Source organism: Acanthisitta chloris, unplaced genomic scaffold (assembly GCF_000695815.1).
Source record: "Acanthisitta chloris isolate BGI_N310 unplaced genomic scaffold, ASM69581v1 scaffold20540, whole genome shotgun sequence".
In the NCBI taxonomy this organism is placed as follows: domain Eukaryota; kingdom Metazoa; phylum Chordata; class Aves; order Passeriformes; family Acanthisittidae; genus Acanthisitta; species Acanthisitta chloris.
Genome location: NW_008652434.1, coordinates 1839 through 20068, shown reverse-complemented (window position 1 = coordinate 20068; position 18230 = coordinate 1839). Strand labels below are relative to the sequence as shown.

The window sequence follows — 18230 nt, the reverse complement described above, 5'->3', positions numbered from 1 at the left end:
CTACACATCATTATGCAAAACAGTCCTGTTTTCTGCATTCTTTGTGGTAATCTCAGCTGAGAGCTGATTGTTATTACGAGGGTAATGCACTCTGGATGGAAAGGATAAATGACATTTAAGTATCTCTTATCTGAAGATGATTTAAATTTAGTAATGCTGAGGAAATTAGTTAAAGCTCTCACATAATCTGTGGTTATGTTTCCCATAGGTTTGAGGACAAATCTTTGTTGTTTGTATTTCCTTAGATCCAAGGCACAATTTCATTTATACAACATATTAATTCTATAAATCTTAGTGTTCTGTGGTTTAAATCAGGAAAAAACATGTTCCTATAATGCTGATCTGAAGGTTTAATTTCAGTTTTGTCTCTGAAGGCATGTTCAGATATGTCCTCCAGAAATGTGATTGCTTTGGCCGGAGTCCATCATTTCCATCTGCTCCTAATGCTCCTTCTCAAACACCCCCCACACTGCTACACAATTTCACAGAATCACACAGTTGGAAGGGGCCTTTTGAGGATCATCAAGTCCAGCTCTTGGCCCTGCACAGGACATCCCCAACAATCCCACCGAGTGCCTGAGAGCATTGGCCAAACACTCCTGGAGCTCTGTCAGCCTTGGGGCTGTGACCACTGCCCTGGGGAGCTGTTCCAGTGCCCAAACACCCTCTGGGGGAAGAACCTTCTCCTGACACCCAACCAAATCCTGCCCTGACACAATTTCAGGCCATTCCCTCAGGTCCTGCCACTGGTTGCCAGAGAGAAGAGGTCAGTGCTGCCTCTGCACTTCCTTCTGTGAGGAAGTTGTATATAGCAATTTTTTTCAAGTCTCCCCAGTGGGTTTTGTTCTGTCTGTTTTAATTTGGGCTTTGACTACATCCAAGGGTAGAGGCTCCACAGTCTCTCTGGACAACCTGTTGCAGTGTTTGACCATCCTCACAGCAAAAAAAAGAGGTTTAAGAGGCAAGAAGCACCATACATACCAATGCGAACCCCATCATCCCAATAAAGCTGTCCTTGTGCAAACTGAGCATCATCCAATGCCACAGTGAGTCCCATCGGGTTTTTTCGGCTGTGGAAAAAAAACCCCAGTTTCCCCTCAGTTTCCTAAGCTAATCACATATTTCTCAAATGTTAACATTTTAAAAGAAGTAATGTATAGAATTGCAGAATCAGTTAGGTTAGAAGGGACCACAGTGGGTCATCTGCTCCCACCTCCCTGCTCAAGCAGGGCCAGCCCAGAGCACATGGCTCAGGATTGTGTCCAAGTGGTTCTGGAATATCTCCAGTGAGGGAGAATCCACAACCTCTCTGGGCAATCTGTTCAGTGCTCAGTGACTGCACAGGAAAGACATTCTTCCTTGGATTCAGGTTTAACTTCTAGACATCAGTTTTTGCTGTTACCTCCTGTTTTATTGGGTTCCACAACTGAGAACAGCCTGACTCCATCATCTGGTATACCACCCATTTGACCTCCCATAAACATCTTCCCAATCCCATGCTATCACATTTAAAGGAGCCCGTTAGGAGAAAACCAACAAGAAAAATTACATTTCAAATTTTCAGTTAATCTTACCTGTAAAAAGTGGTATTAGCAGGACTTTGCCAAGGCAGGATGTAACCACCTCGGATATGCAGGTTGATATGATCCAAAGGAGCTGGTAAATCCCTGTATTCTTTCTTATAGCGAACATATTCTTCCTATGGATGAAAGAATAATGAAGCTTTACAAGGTTGTTTTAGAATGGAATGATAGTGTTTTTCTAGACAGGTCAATTAGGAGTTGCAACTGCAGGAGTAACTACTAATACTTTTAAGAGAAACTGGATTTTGGTTCTTTATAGACTGGCTTGACTGTAGGTGACAGCAGCTGAACCAATGGAGTCAGTCAGGTGAAATGCAAACCTGTGATTAATGAAGTGAGTTTTGATTCCTGCACTTCCTATGTCCAAATATTTTCTTATTTTTTGTGAAAGACAATGAAGCTAAATCTGTTTTGTCCTTCTCCATTTCAGAATTCCTTACAAAGCCATTCTGTATATCATTTGAGGGTTAAAATAGTCAACAGGACTATAAACTAAATGGATTACTACTTCATCTTTGCATTTAGCCTAACTCTGGTCATGTTATTGTCATAGAATCATAGAATTTTAGGGGTTGGAATGGACCTTAGAGATCACCTAGTCCCAACCCTCTGCCCTGGGCAGGGACACCTCCCACCAGAACAGGTTGCTCAAGGTTTTAGCCAACCTGCCTCTGAACACTGCCAGGGTGGGGGCAGCCACAGCCTCCCTGGGCAACCTGTGCCAGTGTCTCACCACCCTCACAGGAAACAACTTTTTCCTAATATCTACCCTAAATTTTCCTCTTTCAATTTGTACCCATTGCCCCTTGTCATGTAACTGCATCTGCCAACAAATAGTCCCTCTCTGGCTTCCCTGTAGCCCCTTCAGATCCTGGCAGGTTGCTATGAGGTCTCCATACAACCTTCTCATCTCCTGTATATGTTACTATGCAGGAATCAAGGATTTTTTTTTTATCAGCTAAGTAGATTTTTCCATTTCTAAGAACTTAAATGCAAGTTAAGCAAGAGAGAGTTCCCACCTTTCCCAGTCTCAGCACTGTGAAGAAGACACAAAATATAAGTGTTAAAAATTACTTACTGTGTAGTAATCATACCAACGAGCATTGGGGAAGTAAGCCCTCACTGTTACAGCATTCTGGAATTAAACAAACAAGGTTTAGGCATTTCAAATCAAAAAGTGAAGCTAAAGTGACTTGAATATTTGTCATAACTGTTCCAAAACCTACCTGTGTCATCACAGGGCTGATGAGCAGTGCAGGTCCCCAGAGAAACTGCTCATATATTTCCCAGGTCTTATTGTCTTCCACAAACCTGTCATGATTAGACATTGAGAACAGAACTTTTTCAAAGTTGTCTTCTTTAAGACATTTTTGTCAGTAATTGAACCTACTTTTCCTACTATCTACTATTTCCTCATCTTTATTCTACTATTAGTAATTCATAGAGCAATTAATGGTTGCCAGGAATGCATAAAGATCCTAATGTGAAACTCATTAGAGAAATGCAAGTTAGTACTTAGCTTTCTTTATTTCCATTTTTTTTTCTTTTTCATTTCAGTATATTTAGACCACAAAAATCCAAAGGTCTGTTGTGCTTGGCTGGTATTTGCAATAATATGATCTTAGACAGACTGGGAATCACTTTCTATCTTGGGCCACGATTTCCTTAGACGGTTGCTTTGGAAAAAGCAAGTCACTACATGCCAACAACCCAGCGTTCCCCAGCCAAGACTTGGGGGTTTTTTATTGAAGGAAAAAGTGCTATAACAAAGAGAAAACTCTATGGTTAGGAGGGTTGTAACTATGGAAGTTGTAATGGGAATTCCTGGTAAGGAAAGCAAAGGAATTGCACTTACTCATGGAGTACAGGACGGATCACAGTGCTGCCATGGGCATGGGCATCATACATCAACGTGTAGAAATAAGGTAACAAGGTGTATCTTATATTCATTGCTTTCTTGGTAATCTCCACAAATGTTGCATTCCAGGCAGCAGGATCTTGCCTCTGAAAGAGAAGAGGCTATTGTTAGGGAAGCTGAATTGTTTCTAAAGCTAAAAAAGGCAGCATTGCAAGACAAAGCCAAGGACTTTCCTCCTCCCAACTAGAGTATCTTCATTTATTTACTCTTCAATTCATGAAGCAAGTGACACTAAAAAAAGGAGGTATCATGGGTTAGCCCTAAGAGGGAAACTAAAAAGAGGGAAGCTGAGAAAAACCCTATGGAGAAAGCTGTAAAAAATGTTTAATGCAGTGTCTCAAAGGCATGAGACAACCAAGTGTACATCATTTCTCAGCCCCCTTTCCACAGGGCAGCACGCTGGACTTGCAAGAAGAGACCCAAGCACTAATGACTGATGTCAGGGAGCACTTCCAATCTTTATTAAATGGATTGAACAATACTTTGGCAAATTGGGTAAGACTGGAAGCAACATCATAACCCTGAATCTGCATTTTTAAGGCTTTCAAAGGCCTATGGAAAGATGTGTCGCAGCGAGATAAAGCACACGGGGTCCGAAAAGGAGACTTTAATCCATTAGATAGATCCCATATAAATAGCTCTACTCTGCTAGACCTGAAGCTTTCACTGCAATAGGAGTGCTGTTTCCACTTTTTTTCCTTCCCCAGTTATCTTGTTTTACAGCTTTCTCCACTCTAGTCCTTAGCCAGCACAGACCTACATTTAGGCAATTATTTCACTCTTATCTTAACAGAAATACAATATCTGATGGTGGCAAATGTGCAAAACACAGACATTTCTGAGTCTGACTCCAGCATCTTATGCCACTGCTCCATTTTCTCATTTGTTGTATAATTATGAAATATCTGATGGTGGCAAATGTGCAAAACACAGACATTTCTGAGTCTGACTCCAGCATCTTATGCCACTGCTCCATTTTCTCATTTGTTGTATAATTATGAGCAATTAGGGCTGAGAGCACCAAGGTCAGTTTTGCTCCTTGAAATGTGTTTGCCATAAAAGTGCTCAATTTTAGTCTGGATGTAACATGTTCAAATCAAAGTGGCACAGAGGGGAACATATGTAGGAGTTTGATTCAGTCAAAGCAAACTTGAAACCTGCTTCCTTCAAGTGGTCCAAATCCCAGAGCAGCCCCTCTGTGAGTATAAAACCTCCCAGGTGAGAGGGAAGTTTACAGCAAAGCAGGCATGTAAATAATGGCAATTTTTCATTTGATAAAGAGCCAAACATGTTCTTTTCTTGTCCATTTGGAATATACTTTGGTTTTTTGAGCAAGAAAAACTTGTGAGTTATGCTAGCTGCTCTTTGCATGTGTGTTGTAAAGGTCCAGCTGGTAACAACCATTAAGAAATTCCAACTCACTTTTGTTCCTTTCTCATTGTGATTCCTTGAATACGGGTAAAATGCTCCCAGCTGCATCCAGCGAATACACAGCTCATATTCTGAGTCTTTGAAGAAGCCACAGATATCAGCTCCTGTCTGAAATTTTGAGAATGATACAATTGGATTACTATAATATCATGTACAGCATCAAGGTAATTAAATATAAGTTAGTAACTAGTTAGCTTACATAAGATATTCCAAAGAGACTGAACTCCATCATGCCTGAAAAGAAAAAATAAATTACCATTACTGACTGGCTTTTCTGCCCCCTTTGGTGTGCTAATGGTTACATAGATAATATATATTGTAATGCTGAATGAGAAGAGAAAAATCCAAATACAACCCCAGCAATTTCTGTCTGCTATAGAAAGAGATGAGAGGTGTTTGGTCAAGAGCAAGCAAAATAATGAGTGGCAGGACACAGGGCATGAAGATGGCTGGTTCCAAGGGAATAAAAGAGCTCCCAGCACATGGTGTCGAAGGAAAGAAGTAGAGGTAAAAAAGGAATTGACCACAAATTCTTAGTCCTATATTAAAGTGCTTTTCAGCTAAAATCACATGAATACTAAAAGAAAGAATGTGAATGAGAAGCAAGGTCAGGTTGGATGGAGCTTGGAGCAACTTGGTCAAGTGGAAGGTGTCCCTGCCCATGGCAGAGGGGTAGATGATCTCTGAGGTCCTTCCCAACCCCAATCATTCTATGAGTCTATGATCCCAAGAATACAGATCCTTCTCCTCCCACATACCAATAACAGACTTGGTTAGCTGATCCCATGCGGCTGTGTTATCCCCCAGCCAGTGTCCTGCCCATTTTCCGCTACTGGGATATGTGGAACGAGCGATGACAATCCCACGCTCCTTGGTGGCAGCCTGCAGACCACTGACATGGAAAAGAGACAAAGAAACAAGTTACAGGAGAAATATTACATGGGAATTCATTACATAAGAGCCTCTGAAAAGAAACCTCTGGGTTTATGTTATCCTAGTGAAGGGCTGCAGTGTATGCATCCAATCCAGATGTGCTTTGCATGGCAATTCACTATGATTCACACATCATCTCAGCAGTGTTGGCCAATCTGTAGCTTCCAAGAGAACTGGCAAAAAGGAGGGTTAATATACAATTTCCTAGCTCATGCTAATTACTATATGGGGAAATACAAATGTAGCCCAACTTGCATTTTCCAAGGGCTCCACAATGTGCCCAAGGGCACATTGCTCCTTTCTTAAAGCACCTGAAAACTTGCAGTAACAGTTCAAAATAATACAGCAAAAAACATACCAAAAGGATCATAAGAGTGAAAATACTGGACCTCTCAGTATAAGTCTAGGTGATGACAAGGGATTGGAACAGCAAAAAATGAGTCAGGGATTTGTAGTCACTTCAGAAACACCAAGTGACATTATCTCAATAGGAAATGCCCAACATTCATTGGTCTAGAAGCAAACATTTCCTGCTAAACCATCCTAGTCAGAAAGCTGCCCTGATTAAACCCCACTGCTCTCCAATGCAAGCTCCACCATAATTACCTCAACAGCTGCTTCAATAATGCACTATTTACTTATTTTTCTATAGGGTTTGCAGCTCTAGTGACACTATAATTACCGCAAAAATACACAAGTCACTTAAATTACCGCAGCAATTAAACTAGACTAATGTGCTGCAATTATTCCTTCCAAGACAAACAGTAAGTTTTCTAGTATCTTTTATTTCTTTGTAATGCACTATCCAACATTTCCAGCCTCTGGTGGTTTCCTAATATTGATTATATTTTGGAAACGGCAGCTAAAATTTCAGAAGGAAACTCAGTGTATGTCACACGCGGAACTGCTCAGGGAAGAGCACAACCTGAGTGTTCTGCTGACTTAAGGCTCAGTCCTGGAGCTCTCTGCCCCAGGACAGAGCCAAAACTATCCATGAAAAGCAATTATTCATTTCACAAAGCCTGAATTTGCCTCCAAACAATTCCTGTATTCACTAGTAAAGGTTTTGGCTATGCAAAAAACCTCACCACAAAAGAAGAGCATCAAGGAAATATTCAGAAGTTCTCTGTCTGATAGAGGGAGAGCCAAGATGACAAAAAGTTACATAATAAACTGATGCTCACTTCTCAGGTTTTGTGAGTTTTGTGTGCAAATAATCTTCCTGTTTGGCTGATTTAGTATTAAAATAAATTATTATGATGGCATTTCTTCAGTTTCACCAATACTCCTTCAGTTACTACCAAGGAGTAAATTTGGGACTCAAATATATATATATTCTATAAATTTCAAGTGTGAGAATATCCTTATAAGCTGTGAAATTTATGGAAGTGAGTTTTGTTAGGGAGCATCTCAAAAGAGAAAGAAATATTTCAGTTCAGACTTAAAACATAGAAATTATGGTAATATTCATCTTACTATCAAATCATTGTCTACTGCATTGAGTTTGCACAGCAAGGCTTTGGTAGCAGGGGGGCTACAGGGGTGGCTTCAGTGAGAAACTTCCTGAAGCTTTCCCATATCTGATAGAGCCAATGCCAACTGGATCCAACACAGACCCACACCTGGCCAAGCCCATCAGCAACGGTGATAACACCTCTGGGATAATACATATAAGAAGAGGGAAAAGTTGTTCTCAACAGCAACTGGAGCTGGAGATACAAGTGAGAGTATGTGGGAGCAACAGCCCTGCAGACCCCAAGGTCAGTGCAGAAGGAGGAAGTGATGCTTCAGGTGCCAGAGCTGAGATTCCTCTTCAGCCTGTGGTGAAGACCATGGTGAGGCAGCTGTGCCCTGCAGCCCATGGAGGGAGCAAGATCCACCCGCAGCTCATGGAGAACTCCAGGCCAGACTCGGAGGATGCCCAAAGGAGGTTGTGACCCTATGGGATGCTGCACTGGAACAGGTTCCTGGCAGGAACCCATGGACAGAGGAACCCATGCTGGAGCAGGGGAAGAGAGGGAGGAGTTCTCCCACTAAGGAGGAAAGAGCAGCAGAGACAATGTGTGATGAACTGCCTGCAATCCCTGTTCCCTGTCCCACTCCACCTCTGGTACGCAGCAGATAGAGAAAATAGGGAATGAATTGCACGTGGGAAGAAGTGAGGACTGGGGGGAATTAAGATTTTGTTCTAAATGTCATTTTCTTCTCTGATTTGCTTGGTTAGAAATTAAACTAATTACCACAATTGAGTTGTTTTGCCTGAGACAGTAATGGGTGAGTGATCTCTCTCCCTATCCTTATCTCGACCCGTGAGTAATGGAATGGCTTGGTGGGCACCTGGAGTCCAGCCAGGGCTCAGCCCACCACATCTTGCAATGCCCAAATCACATGTGACTCAGCTGACAGCAGAAATATCAGACATTCCTTCCTGCCCTGTCAGCATTTCGCTCCTGCCTTGACTGGCAGCGCTGCACTGACACACTGCCAGATAGAGCAGACACTCAGTCACAGATTCAAGCAGCCTTGAGAGTCTCTTTCTTTATGGTAATATCAAAGTTACCAAGGGCTTTAAGGTCGTTAAGACCTGGAGAGAAAAACTGCTCCTTGCTTACTCGTTGAATTGTAAATGAAACAGCTCAGATCCATTATCATCAGATCAGACGTTATCTAGAGCAGACTGGGGGACTATTCACAGCTACAGATAATGATGTTTGCCTTGGAACTGGAAAAAGAAATGCTTAAAAGTAAAGCTTTCTGCACACACTTTGCATTTTAAAAGTCACCATTCCCCCTTTTCACTAGACCTTGGTTTGTTTTAAAAAGAGAACATTGAGCCCTCCTTAAATTAACATTATAGAAAAACTATCTCCATTTTCCCTTGCTGGATGTAAAGTGTAAGGGAAAACCAGTATCAACCCTAGGAATAAACCAGGCAGTCCCAGCAAATCCTAGAAACAATAAGTATGTTATATTTTAATGACAGTAATTATGTGAGACTCTCATTGAGTAATTACTCTTCCCAACAGCTGATCAAAAACCTGTTCTCTGCTGTGCCTTGTGAATGAACACCCGAGTGAGCAGCGTTCCTGGACCGTCTGCTCTCGTTTGCAATCACTCTGGGTTGGCCTCAGTGCCTGTCTCATAACAGATACCTCTGCTGGAAAGTCAACATGTTGTCTGGGAATGTGTTGGGACAAGAAAACACTGGATGATAATTAAACCCAAATTAAAGTAGCTGACCTTATTTCATAAGGCAGCTCAGAAATTCGGCTTGCACAACACAACATTGATATGGATGAAGCCCTCAGAATGGGTATAGCAAGTAGTCCACCCCAGCTAGGTGAGTAGTTTGTTTAGTACCAGACTTGGGTGAACTGTCCTTAAATTGCACCTTGTAAATTGTGTCTGTTCAGAGTCAGCAATTTTAAAGCTGCTAAACTCAAAATAAAGCCTTTACCTGCTTTTCCTGATAGACTTGGGCATGCAGCAGCAACTCTATGAGCAGGTGAGGTTTGTACCTTCTCTCTAGCTACACGTGCAGAAGGGATTTGTTGCAGTGCAAGTGTGGAAGCACAGCTCCAGCTCAGACCTGCACAGACCCACCTCCCTCTCTCCTGCAGCTCAGGTCACAGCTCCCTGCCTGCACCACAGGTGAGATCCCTGTGCTGAGCAGTGATGAGACTGAAATCACACCAACTGCTGCTCAGCCCTTTGAACTTCCAACTCCACTTCCAGCAGGATTGAAGAGCCAAAGATATTTGAGAGAAAAGAAAGATTTCTCAGGCATCTTTCTGATACAAGTTTTGGCCATAGGAATGTTGACATGGAATATACATTTGTAATGTATTTTGGAGATAACATGAAATCTGCAAACTTCACTTACTCTAAAGTAGGTTTTGCCTGTGACCATCCATAAAGACTGTGGACATCAAAGTGTCTGACTGGAGTACCATCAGGAAGATATTGTTGACCTTCCATGCATGGAGTTTTGAAAGTTAATCCCTCTGACCTGTATCCCAAATCTTGGGTAAAGGGAAAAAATATGCATTATTTATAAATAATAAACATACAATAATGATCTGAGTTGCTTTTTTCTTCATTTTCCTAATCTGTTAGGCATTCAGTCTCTTCTAGGCATATATTGATTTATTTATCATGATAAAAACAGCATTTCCAAAATGGAATAATTCTAAAATTCCTACGTAGGCATTTGGGTCTGTAAATGTTTTCATAATTCAGTTACAGATACTCTTGGTAAAAAAGCTCAAAGAGTAAACAGCATATCAATTCAGAATATATTGTAAATCATTTCACTCTCATATCATCCATATAAACTGAAAAATGGGTGTGGCTGGGGAAATGGTTTGTCTCTCAATAATAACTTCCTGAAAATTCCTGAAAACTATTCATCAAACCTGAATACAACAGTAAGCAACAAGAGTATGCTAATAAACCATTAATAAATGACTCCTAATTAGTACTACTTTACACCAGTACTTGAGCAAAGCCAAGCTAAGAAAGCAAAGCATTTCAAGCATTTGACTGCACAGATAAATGGTAATGAGAGGAGACACAAGGATATTTCCTACATTTTTAATTAATTGCATTATTCATCTGAGAAAACTGCAAACCAGAGAGCTGCATTCTCTGCCATGCCTCAAGCAAAGCACTTAGATATTAAATAGGTATCAAAATCCATATGCAGGCAAGTAGCTGGAAATAACTTTAACAAGTGCCACACAGCTCGTGCTCCCAAGGAAATAGCTGAGCTTGGAGTGTGCCCATGATCTCAGAAATAAGGGAACATTTCCAGTGAGAAACTGTGGGTTTATATACCCATCTTTATTCAGGCTTTACACCCCATATACCAGATAAGAACTTACATAGTAACCAGATGACCTAAAACTTTTAAGGAGGGATCAGACTTACGAGGCATATAGGGTGGATTGTTTAGGAGGTCATTTTTACAGCCACCCATGGCTCCGTTCATAAAAGCTGCTGGTTCATTCATGTCCTAAAAACATAGAGCAAAAGCCAATTGCATTTGTTTCAAGCCTAGAAAACACCTGAAATTGTGAATGACAATTAAAGAGCATTGAATAATTCCTCTGGAGTCCAAGAGCTGCAGTCTCAGGCTGATGTCCATAAAGGGGGATGGACAGAGACTTTTCACAAGGGCAAGGGGGAATGGCATTAAAATGAACTAGGGGAGGTTTAGATTAGAGATTAGGAAGGAATTGTTCCCTGTGAGGGTGGTGAGGCACTGGCACAGGTTTCCCAGAGAAGCTGTGGCTGCTCCATCCCTGGGAGTGTTCCAGGCCAGGTTGGATGGGGCTTGGAGCAACCTGGGCTAGCAGAAGGTGTCCCTGCCCATGGCAGATAGGTTAAATAAGATGATCTTCAAGTTCTCTTCCAACAGAAACCATTCTGTGATTCCATGATTCTATGTTTCCTTGACTTGTTTATATGTGATGTGGTGCAAAGACAGGGAGCCACAAAGTGTTTCAGGGGAAGAATCGTGAGTCAGGGCTCTTTGTGCAAACCATGTCCCTCTCGAGTTGGAGATATCATGATACCCTGAGGCAGTGAAAATGTACAGCATAGAGCCAAAGCAGTGCCTTAGGCTGGGGCTCAGGTTCTGCCTGGTGCTCTGCTTGCTTTCCCTCCAGCCCACTTTTTAATTTTACTCATCATAGAATCATTAAGGTTGGAAAAGACCTCCAAAATTATCAAGTCCAGCCTTTACTTAATGAGAATTTTACTCCAGATACTCTCTGAGCTGCAACAGCATTGCAGATCCTGGGAATTGTGGCCTTCTCCACAGAGAAAACCCATCCAGAAATTGAACTCATTTTTGCACTTACAATCCACAGGCCATCAAACTTGACACTTTTTTCAGGGTTGGTGGGATTGTCATAGTACTCCTTGATTTCTCTCTTCCACCACTCCCTTGTGGAATTGCGGAGGAAGTCTGGGAAAGCAGCATGTGCTCCATAGAGCTGGAAAAATAGTAGGAGAACAAGATAGATACAGAATTGAAAGCATCCCACTGCTAAAATGTTGAAATTTTAAAAAAAAAATGAATCCATAATAATATCAAAAAAAAAGGAAGGGCAAAAATAATCACTAATTGTTCACTGATTTTTTGGCTATTAGGAAGGCCCATAAATGACCTTCTTTTTTGCAACTTATTAGCATAACGGCCTTAGGTTTCTACAGCTTATCCCTCCCATGAGATTTATCAGCTAGTTTGCTGATATCTTCAGTAATTAATGTCTATATTTAAGTCAAGAACCAAACCATATCAACATTTACCTGTATTTGTGTTTGCTCAGGCAATGACTCATTGACTTCGACATTGGGTAGAAATGACCAGACCTAATGGCCCAAAGGATATTTCAAATGATCAAACCACACTGAATATAAACTGACCATCAACAACAGAGAGATATACCCACTCTTCCCTGAACAGTACCTTGGAATACATAATTTCATTGGAATCAGGCCATTTTATGAAGACATCATCCCTCACACCTCTTGAGAAGGCAGAATATTCAGTTTCATTGCCAGAAATGGCTGGATCCTACAATTAAAAACACATGCTCAAACCCCAAGTTTCCAAATGCTGTTGAATATATTCTGCATTCTACAGTACTATATTGCAATTTAAAGGCAGTATTCCAAACCGACCAGGATAATGATGAATCTCATGCCTTCCTGTTTGATTTTGTTGATCAGAGTTGGTAAACCAGCAAAGCGAGAGCCAAGGGTGAAGTCCAGTTGTCTTTCCATGTAGTCAATATCTGAATATTGGACATCCTGCAGATCAAAAAATCCCCCCCAATTAATTTAAAATTTTCTCTCTTTCTTTGCCAAATATTGAAAATCTGCCAAAATAAGTAAACTATGAACACTTGATCTGTAAAACTGGAAGCAGTTGTACCTTTAGGCTAAAGCTCTTAAATGAATATTACACAACCTATCAGCAAGTCCAATTAAAAAAACCACAACCTTCCACTGCTGCATTTACTCTCAGAATAGAAATTGCTACATGACAGAAAATAACTCCTGAATTGGTACATATATGTATGTACACAGAAACTGCACCTAAGTTACCATATCTATAAGCAAACAGCGGAAACAGTTGTTCTGTAATGAAATAGTGATGTTAATTCCATTTAAAATGAAGTCACATTCAATTTATGATATAATTTTGGCACACCTATATGCTATTCCAACTTTCCCAACAGCAACCTGTGCTAAATCACAGCGGGCTTGACACAGAGCATTAGGACATTGAAATGGTGCTGCTTCCTTTTTTTTTCCCCTGCTTGTTTTTCTGATTGATCACTCCTCCTTCATGCTGCTTTGGTGTGAATGATAATGAAAATAAAGCAGCCTAAGATCTACATTTAATACAGCTCAGAGCTGTGGCATAAAATCTCCTCTGCTCTACCATGGTGGTTGCTTTTTAGTTGGTTTCCGATTTTGTGCTTAAATGATCATAGAATCATCAAGGTTGGAGGAGACCTCTAAGATCAAGTTCAACCATTAACCTGTCACTGCTGTAACCCCTAAGCCACATTCTCCAGTGCCAGACCATATGCCTCTTAGACACTTCGAGGGATGGTGACTGCACCACCTCCCTGGGCAACCTTTTCCAGTGCCTGACCACTCTAATACTATGAAGTCAAAAGTTCAGGCATGAGATCAAATATGAATTGCTCACAACTTACATAAGGAATTCCAGTTGCCTTCATTTCCTCCACCACCTGGGCGATCTCTGAGTCATTCCTGTACCCATAGCGGCACAACTGGAATCCCAAGGACCAGTAGGGTGGCATCACTGGTCGTCCAATCAGCTAAAAATGAGGAAGAATATTTGTGGTAAGTAGGTGAAGAGAAAACAAATCAACCAATCAAACCCCAGCATTAGTTTGCAATAGAGTAAGGATCCTACTTCGGTGTATTCCTGAACAACAAGTTCTGGTGTTGGGCCCAAAACCATGTAGAAGTCAAGAATTCCTCCAATGGTGCGGTAGGTCAGGGCAGGGGTTGGCTGGAATGTCACATCTGGAAAAGGAGGAAGTGAAATGAGAAATGGATGTCTGGATTTGTCACTACTACAAAGCACTGACCATTAAAATGAAACACATTGAGGAAGATGGAGAAAGTCTATTTACAAGGACCTGAAGTGTCAGGACAAAGTGGAATGGCTTCCCACTGACAGAAGGCAGGATTAGATTAGATATTGGAAAAAAATTGTTTCCTGTGAGGGTGCTGAGGCACTGACACAGGTTGCCCAGAGAAGCTGTGGCTGCTCCATCCCTGGGAGTGTTCCAGCCCAGGTTGGACAGGGCTTGGAGCAGCATGGGCTAGTGGAAGATGTCCCTGCCCATGGCAAGGAATGAAATGAGATGATCTTTAAGGTCCTTTCCAGCCCAAACCATTCCATGATTCTATGAAATACAGTGAAGGTTTTCTTACCCATTGCATTGCTGTTAAGCAAGAGAACTCCGTGGGCATTGCTATCTTCTTCAAGAGCCATGTAAAACGGGTGAAAGCCATAGGAATTCAACTTGTACTGCAAGTAAAACACAATTTACTGGAAAAACACCACAAACATTCCCTTATTTACATTTAGTAATAAATATAATAAAATATGTGGCATAACTGCCAAACATACAACAAATAAACTCCAAAGTTATATATCTAAACCCTACATAACTACAAAACAAACCTGCAGATCACTTTCAGCTTCACAATTTGAGTCAGCCTTGTTCAGAATGCTCTGGCAGGAAGGAAAGCAAAAGTATTCCTGCCCTTAAAGCTTACTAGTGTTTCCTCAGGACAAATCCTTCCCCTCTTCACAAACAGGCCCAGGTGTCTATGTGCTCAGGAGATGCTCAGACATCCTGTTATCTTTCATTTACTCAATAGAACATTCAAACCTGAACTGGAAATTAGATCTCTAACTAACCACCACTATTCCATTGGTCATTCTCTGCAAATTGCAAATGTTATCTTGTAGGAAATAATGTAAGTATCCACACAGACATAAGATTTCTGATTTACCCCTATGAGTACTGATTAAATCCCAAACCACTGGGAGTCATCCTAACTCATGCTCTGCTTTCAGAATAATGAGCTGAGAAGAGCAAAAATAAGGAGGAATGTGTAGTTATTTCTAAGCCATTTCTAATCTTCCAACATCTGCCTCAAGACCTGAGCTCTGCACATTGTTCTCGCAGGTCACAATTAGGTTTACAGAAGACCATTGGTATTGAGACGTCACTCAAATTCTAAGCCATAATAAATATGATCAAACCAATAGTTTGTCCAGCACCAGCAGAGAGCCAATGGAGTTTAAAGTCCTGTTGAACACATCCACACATTAGACTCATTGGTCTAAAAGTCATATTTTCTTCTACTTACAGTAGGAGGTTGGTCCCTTGTGAACATTCCCCAGGTGTGCCAACTCATGTTTCGCCGAAACATGGTATGCTCAGTTTCTCCAAAGCCATAGACATACTGGGATGCCAAACGGGTAGAAATCTGAATGAACATGTCACTGAAGGTGAAGGTGGGCAGGGATGAATCCCAGCTAAAATGGGAGGAGGAAAACAAGAATGTAGTGTCCTCAGTACAGACACTTTTAGGCTACTTTCTTTCTCTGAAAATCTCAGTCTTCAGTAAAAGTGGAATGAAACTGTTAAGGTTATCAAAAAAACTTAGAGCACATGAAATGGGGGTGTCAAAGAATTTGATATACAGTTTAGAGACACCAAGTCCTCTGTGTCTCTCAGAGAGATATATATTATTCACAGGCATCGTGCATGGCCAGTTGCATCATATCTTTGGCAATTTAGTGAGAAAATATATTTCAGGACAGTATGATTGTATTTTCCTTCCAGACTGAGCCTTGGTGCCACATGGAATAGAGTAAATAAGGTGCTTTTTACAGTTCACTGAATTTTTTTGTGCAGATTACACTGCAATTGCATTCACAGGTCTCATTTGTTGTAAATCAGCATCTTTACAGTTGGAAACCAAACTGCAATCTGATGGGGCTCTGCCAAAGCATTATATTGTTCCAGGAGGTTGAATTGCAGGTGGAATTATTATTCTGGTTGGCAAAAAGGAACTCAGCTTGCAATTAAGTTTTGAGAACTTTAAAAAATGAAATGAGATTGGTTTTTTTAATAAAAAACATAACACACAACTGCTAATATCATTGTTCTCTGTTTTCTAGCTCTGACTTAATCAAGGAAAGAAATGAAGCTCCTGCCAGACTTATCATCTGTCATGTTACCAAACTCTACCTGCAATTTAGATGAGACACTACTGTCTCCTATTAGTTTTTTTCTTAACCATTCCCTAAAACTGAACCAAATAATTGTGGAGTCACCACCCCTGGAAGTGTTTAAGAGGCATCTGGACCTGATGCTGGAGGATATGGTTTAGGGTTTACAGCAGAGTGACATGTTAATAGTTAGACTTGATGATCTTAGAGGTTTCCTGCAACCTTGATGATTCTATGATCAATCCTTAATGATCAGTGCTGTAGTCACCTAAGGAATATTTCAGGAACTGAAAAACAGAAAACCGTTGTGCCTCCCAGAAACATGGAAACTACATAAGAAACAGCCATTGAAGTTGTCTGCGTACCTCACTCCAACACGTACACAGGAAAATGGTTTAGCTTGAAAGGCACCAGAGGATATGGTTAGGGTTTAGAAGTTACAGCAAAGTGGCAGGTTATTGGTTGGACTTGATGATCTTAGAGGTCTCCTACAACCTTGATGATTCTATGACTTGCTAAAAAGAGCTAAAAACCAAAGTGAAATAAAAGAACACAAAACATCAGTGGCTTACATGACTGTTCCAGTGCTTTTTCGTCGAATTTCAATGCCAAAGGGTTTTTGCTGAAGAGTTACTTCATACTCTCGGTCCTGACTTGTGGTTGTTGGAGAGCTGGGAAGATTTAGTGGCACTGGAACCTCATATCGTCGGTTTTGATAATCATAGATCTATGAAGCCAAAATAAATGTATTTCAATGAGTGACTTGTTTGAAATCTTACCTATATTGATAGAAATCTGAATCTCATATACACTTTAAAACATTTGCCAAAATGAGTATTTTCTTTCAGTCTTTCAATATATATTCTTTAACCAATTCTTACATAGTATTTTGTTTGGGGGAAAAAATCCCAACCAACAAACCTCAAGGATTTATTTGGGATCAGGAATGGCTTGTTTAATTATCTATAAGAATTCAAACCATATATAAAGTATATATTATATTTGAAATACAGGTAGATACTTTCTATATATGGTAAATGTCTTTTTGGTTCATCTTTTACTCAACAATTAGAGGTTCTTTTTCAAGTTTTCTGTATTTTGAATGCTGAGAGAACTCAGGTTTTCATGTCTGAGTATTTTAAGGCATCACACTTATTATGGTATTATTAAATGCGTGGCAGTAAATCACAGTTAAACAACAGTGTGCAAACAACAGGAAAACATAGAATAGAAGTAGAATGATTGATGCAAAATAAACTGTAGTGTAATGTTACCACTTACAGATAAATTCATCTGCACATTAATCAAGTGTTTTAAGTTTTCTGGTTGACCTTACACATGCACACTGACATTATATCTTTGATTCATATAATTTAATAGCCAAACGAAGTACAAAATTCTAGGACAAAAAAAGATACAAGCTAAGAGCAATAACAAATAATTGCTTAGCAGGAAAAGCATATTTAGACAAGGATGTTACTGTCTATGTAATATAAATTTGACTCTAAAATGCCCTTAATTTCCATAAATAAGCCTATTTTTAACAATGGGACATGACACACTCCAAGAAATTCTGGAATTACCTTAAACTGCAACATGTTGTTCTTATGATATTTCACCTCCAAGCGTAGAGTACTGATTGGTTTAGTGAACTCATCATTAGCTCTGATCCTGGAACTGTCTAAGCTGAGGTTGGCTACTATACCTGAGGAGCTGTATTGTATACTCTCTATAAAATAAGGATTGGAAGTGTTGTAATAGCAGGGTGGAACATCCACATTTGGTGATACCTGATACAAACAGAAGTAAGTTAAAGGTTAGTGAGACAGCAGTGATTATTTATTAGTTATTAGCATGGAATCTCATTTTTTATCAGATATCACGTGTAGAATTTGGAGAAAAACTTACTGCAACTATTGAACAATAAAGAAATAATACAGAATAATGTTTACATTAAATCAGATACAATAAACTAATCATAGAATAGCACCAGCACAGGTTGCTCAAGGCTTTAGCCAACCTGGCTTTGAACACTGCCAGGTTTGGGGCAGACATAGCCTCC

The 18230-nt window shown here is 40.4% G+C and overlaps 1 protein-coding gene across 1 annotated transcript in view; it reads right to left on the bottom strand.

The window, feature by feature from the left end:
• LOC103804727 (putative maltase-glucoamylase-like protein FLJ16351) overlaps positions 1-17958 on the bottom strand; it is a gene marked incomplete at both ends in the record, with an annotated part of 19713 nt that extends 1755 nt beyond the window's left edge. The window contains 20 exons of the mRNA XM_009077349.1: positions 982-1070; positions 1575-1699; positions 2662-2718; positions 2810-2894; positions 3439-3587; positions 4924-5040; positions 5132-5166; positions 5691-5824; positions 9749-9887; positions 10795-10879; positions 11730-11864; positions 12181-12243; positions 12341-12448; positions 12556-12684; positions 13602-13727; positions 13826-13938; positions 14353-14449; positions 15301-15469; positions 16741-16895; positions 17752-17958. Coding sequence (XP_009075597.1) covers positions 982-1070; positions 1575-1699; positions 2662-2718; positions 2810-2894; positions 3439-3587; positions 4924-5040; positions 5132-5166; positions 5691-5824; positions 9749-9887; positions 10795-10879; positions 11730-11864; positions 12181-12243; positions 12341-12448; positions 12556-12684; positions 13602-13727; positions 13826-13938; positions 14353-14449; positions 15301-15469; positions 16741-16895; positions 17752-17958 — 2317 coding nt within the window. The remainder of the gene's footprint in view (positions 1-981; positions 1071-1574; positions 1700-2661; positions 2719-2809; positions 2895-3438; positions 3588-4923; positions 5041-5131; positions 5167-5690; positions 5825-9748; positions 9888-10794; positions 10880-11729; positions 11865-12180; positions 12244-12340; positions 12449-12555; positions 12685-13601; positions 13728-13825; positions 13939-14352; positions 14450-15300; positions 15470-16740; positions 16896-17751) is intronic.
• Positions 17959-18230: the final 272 nt, after the last annotated feature.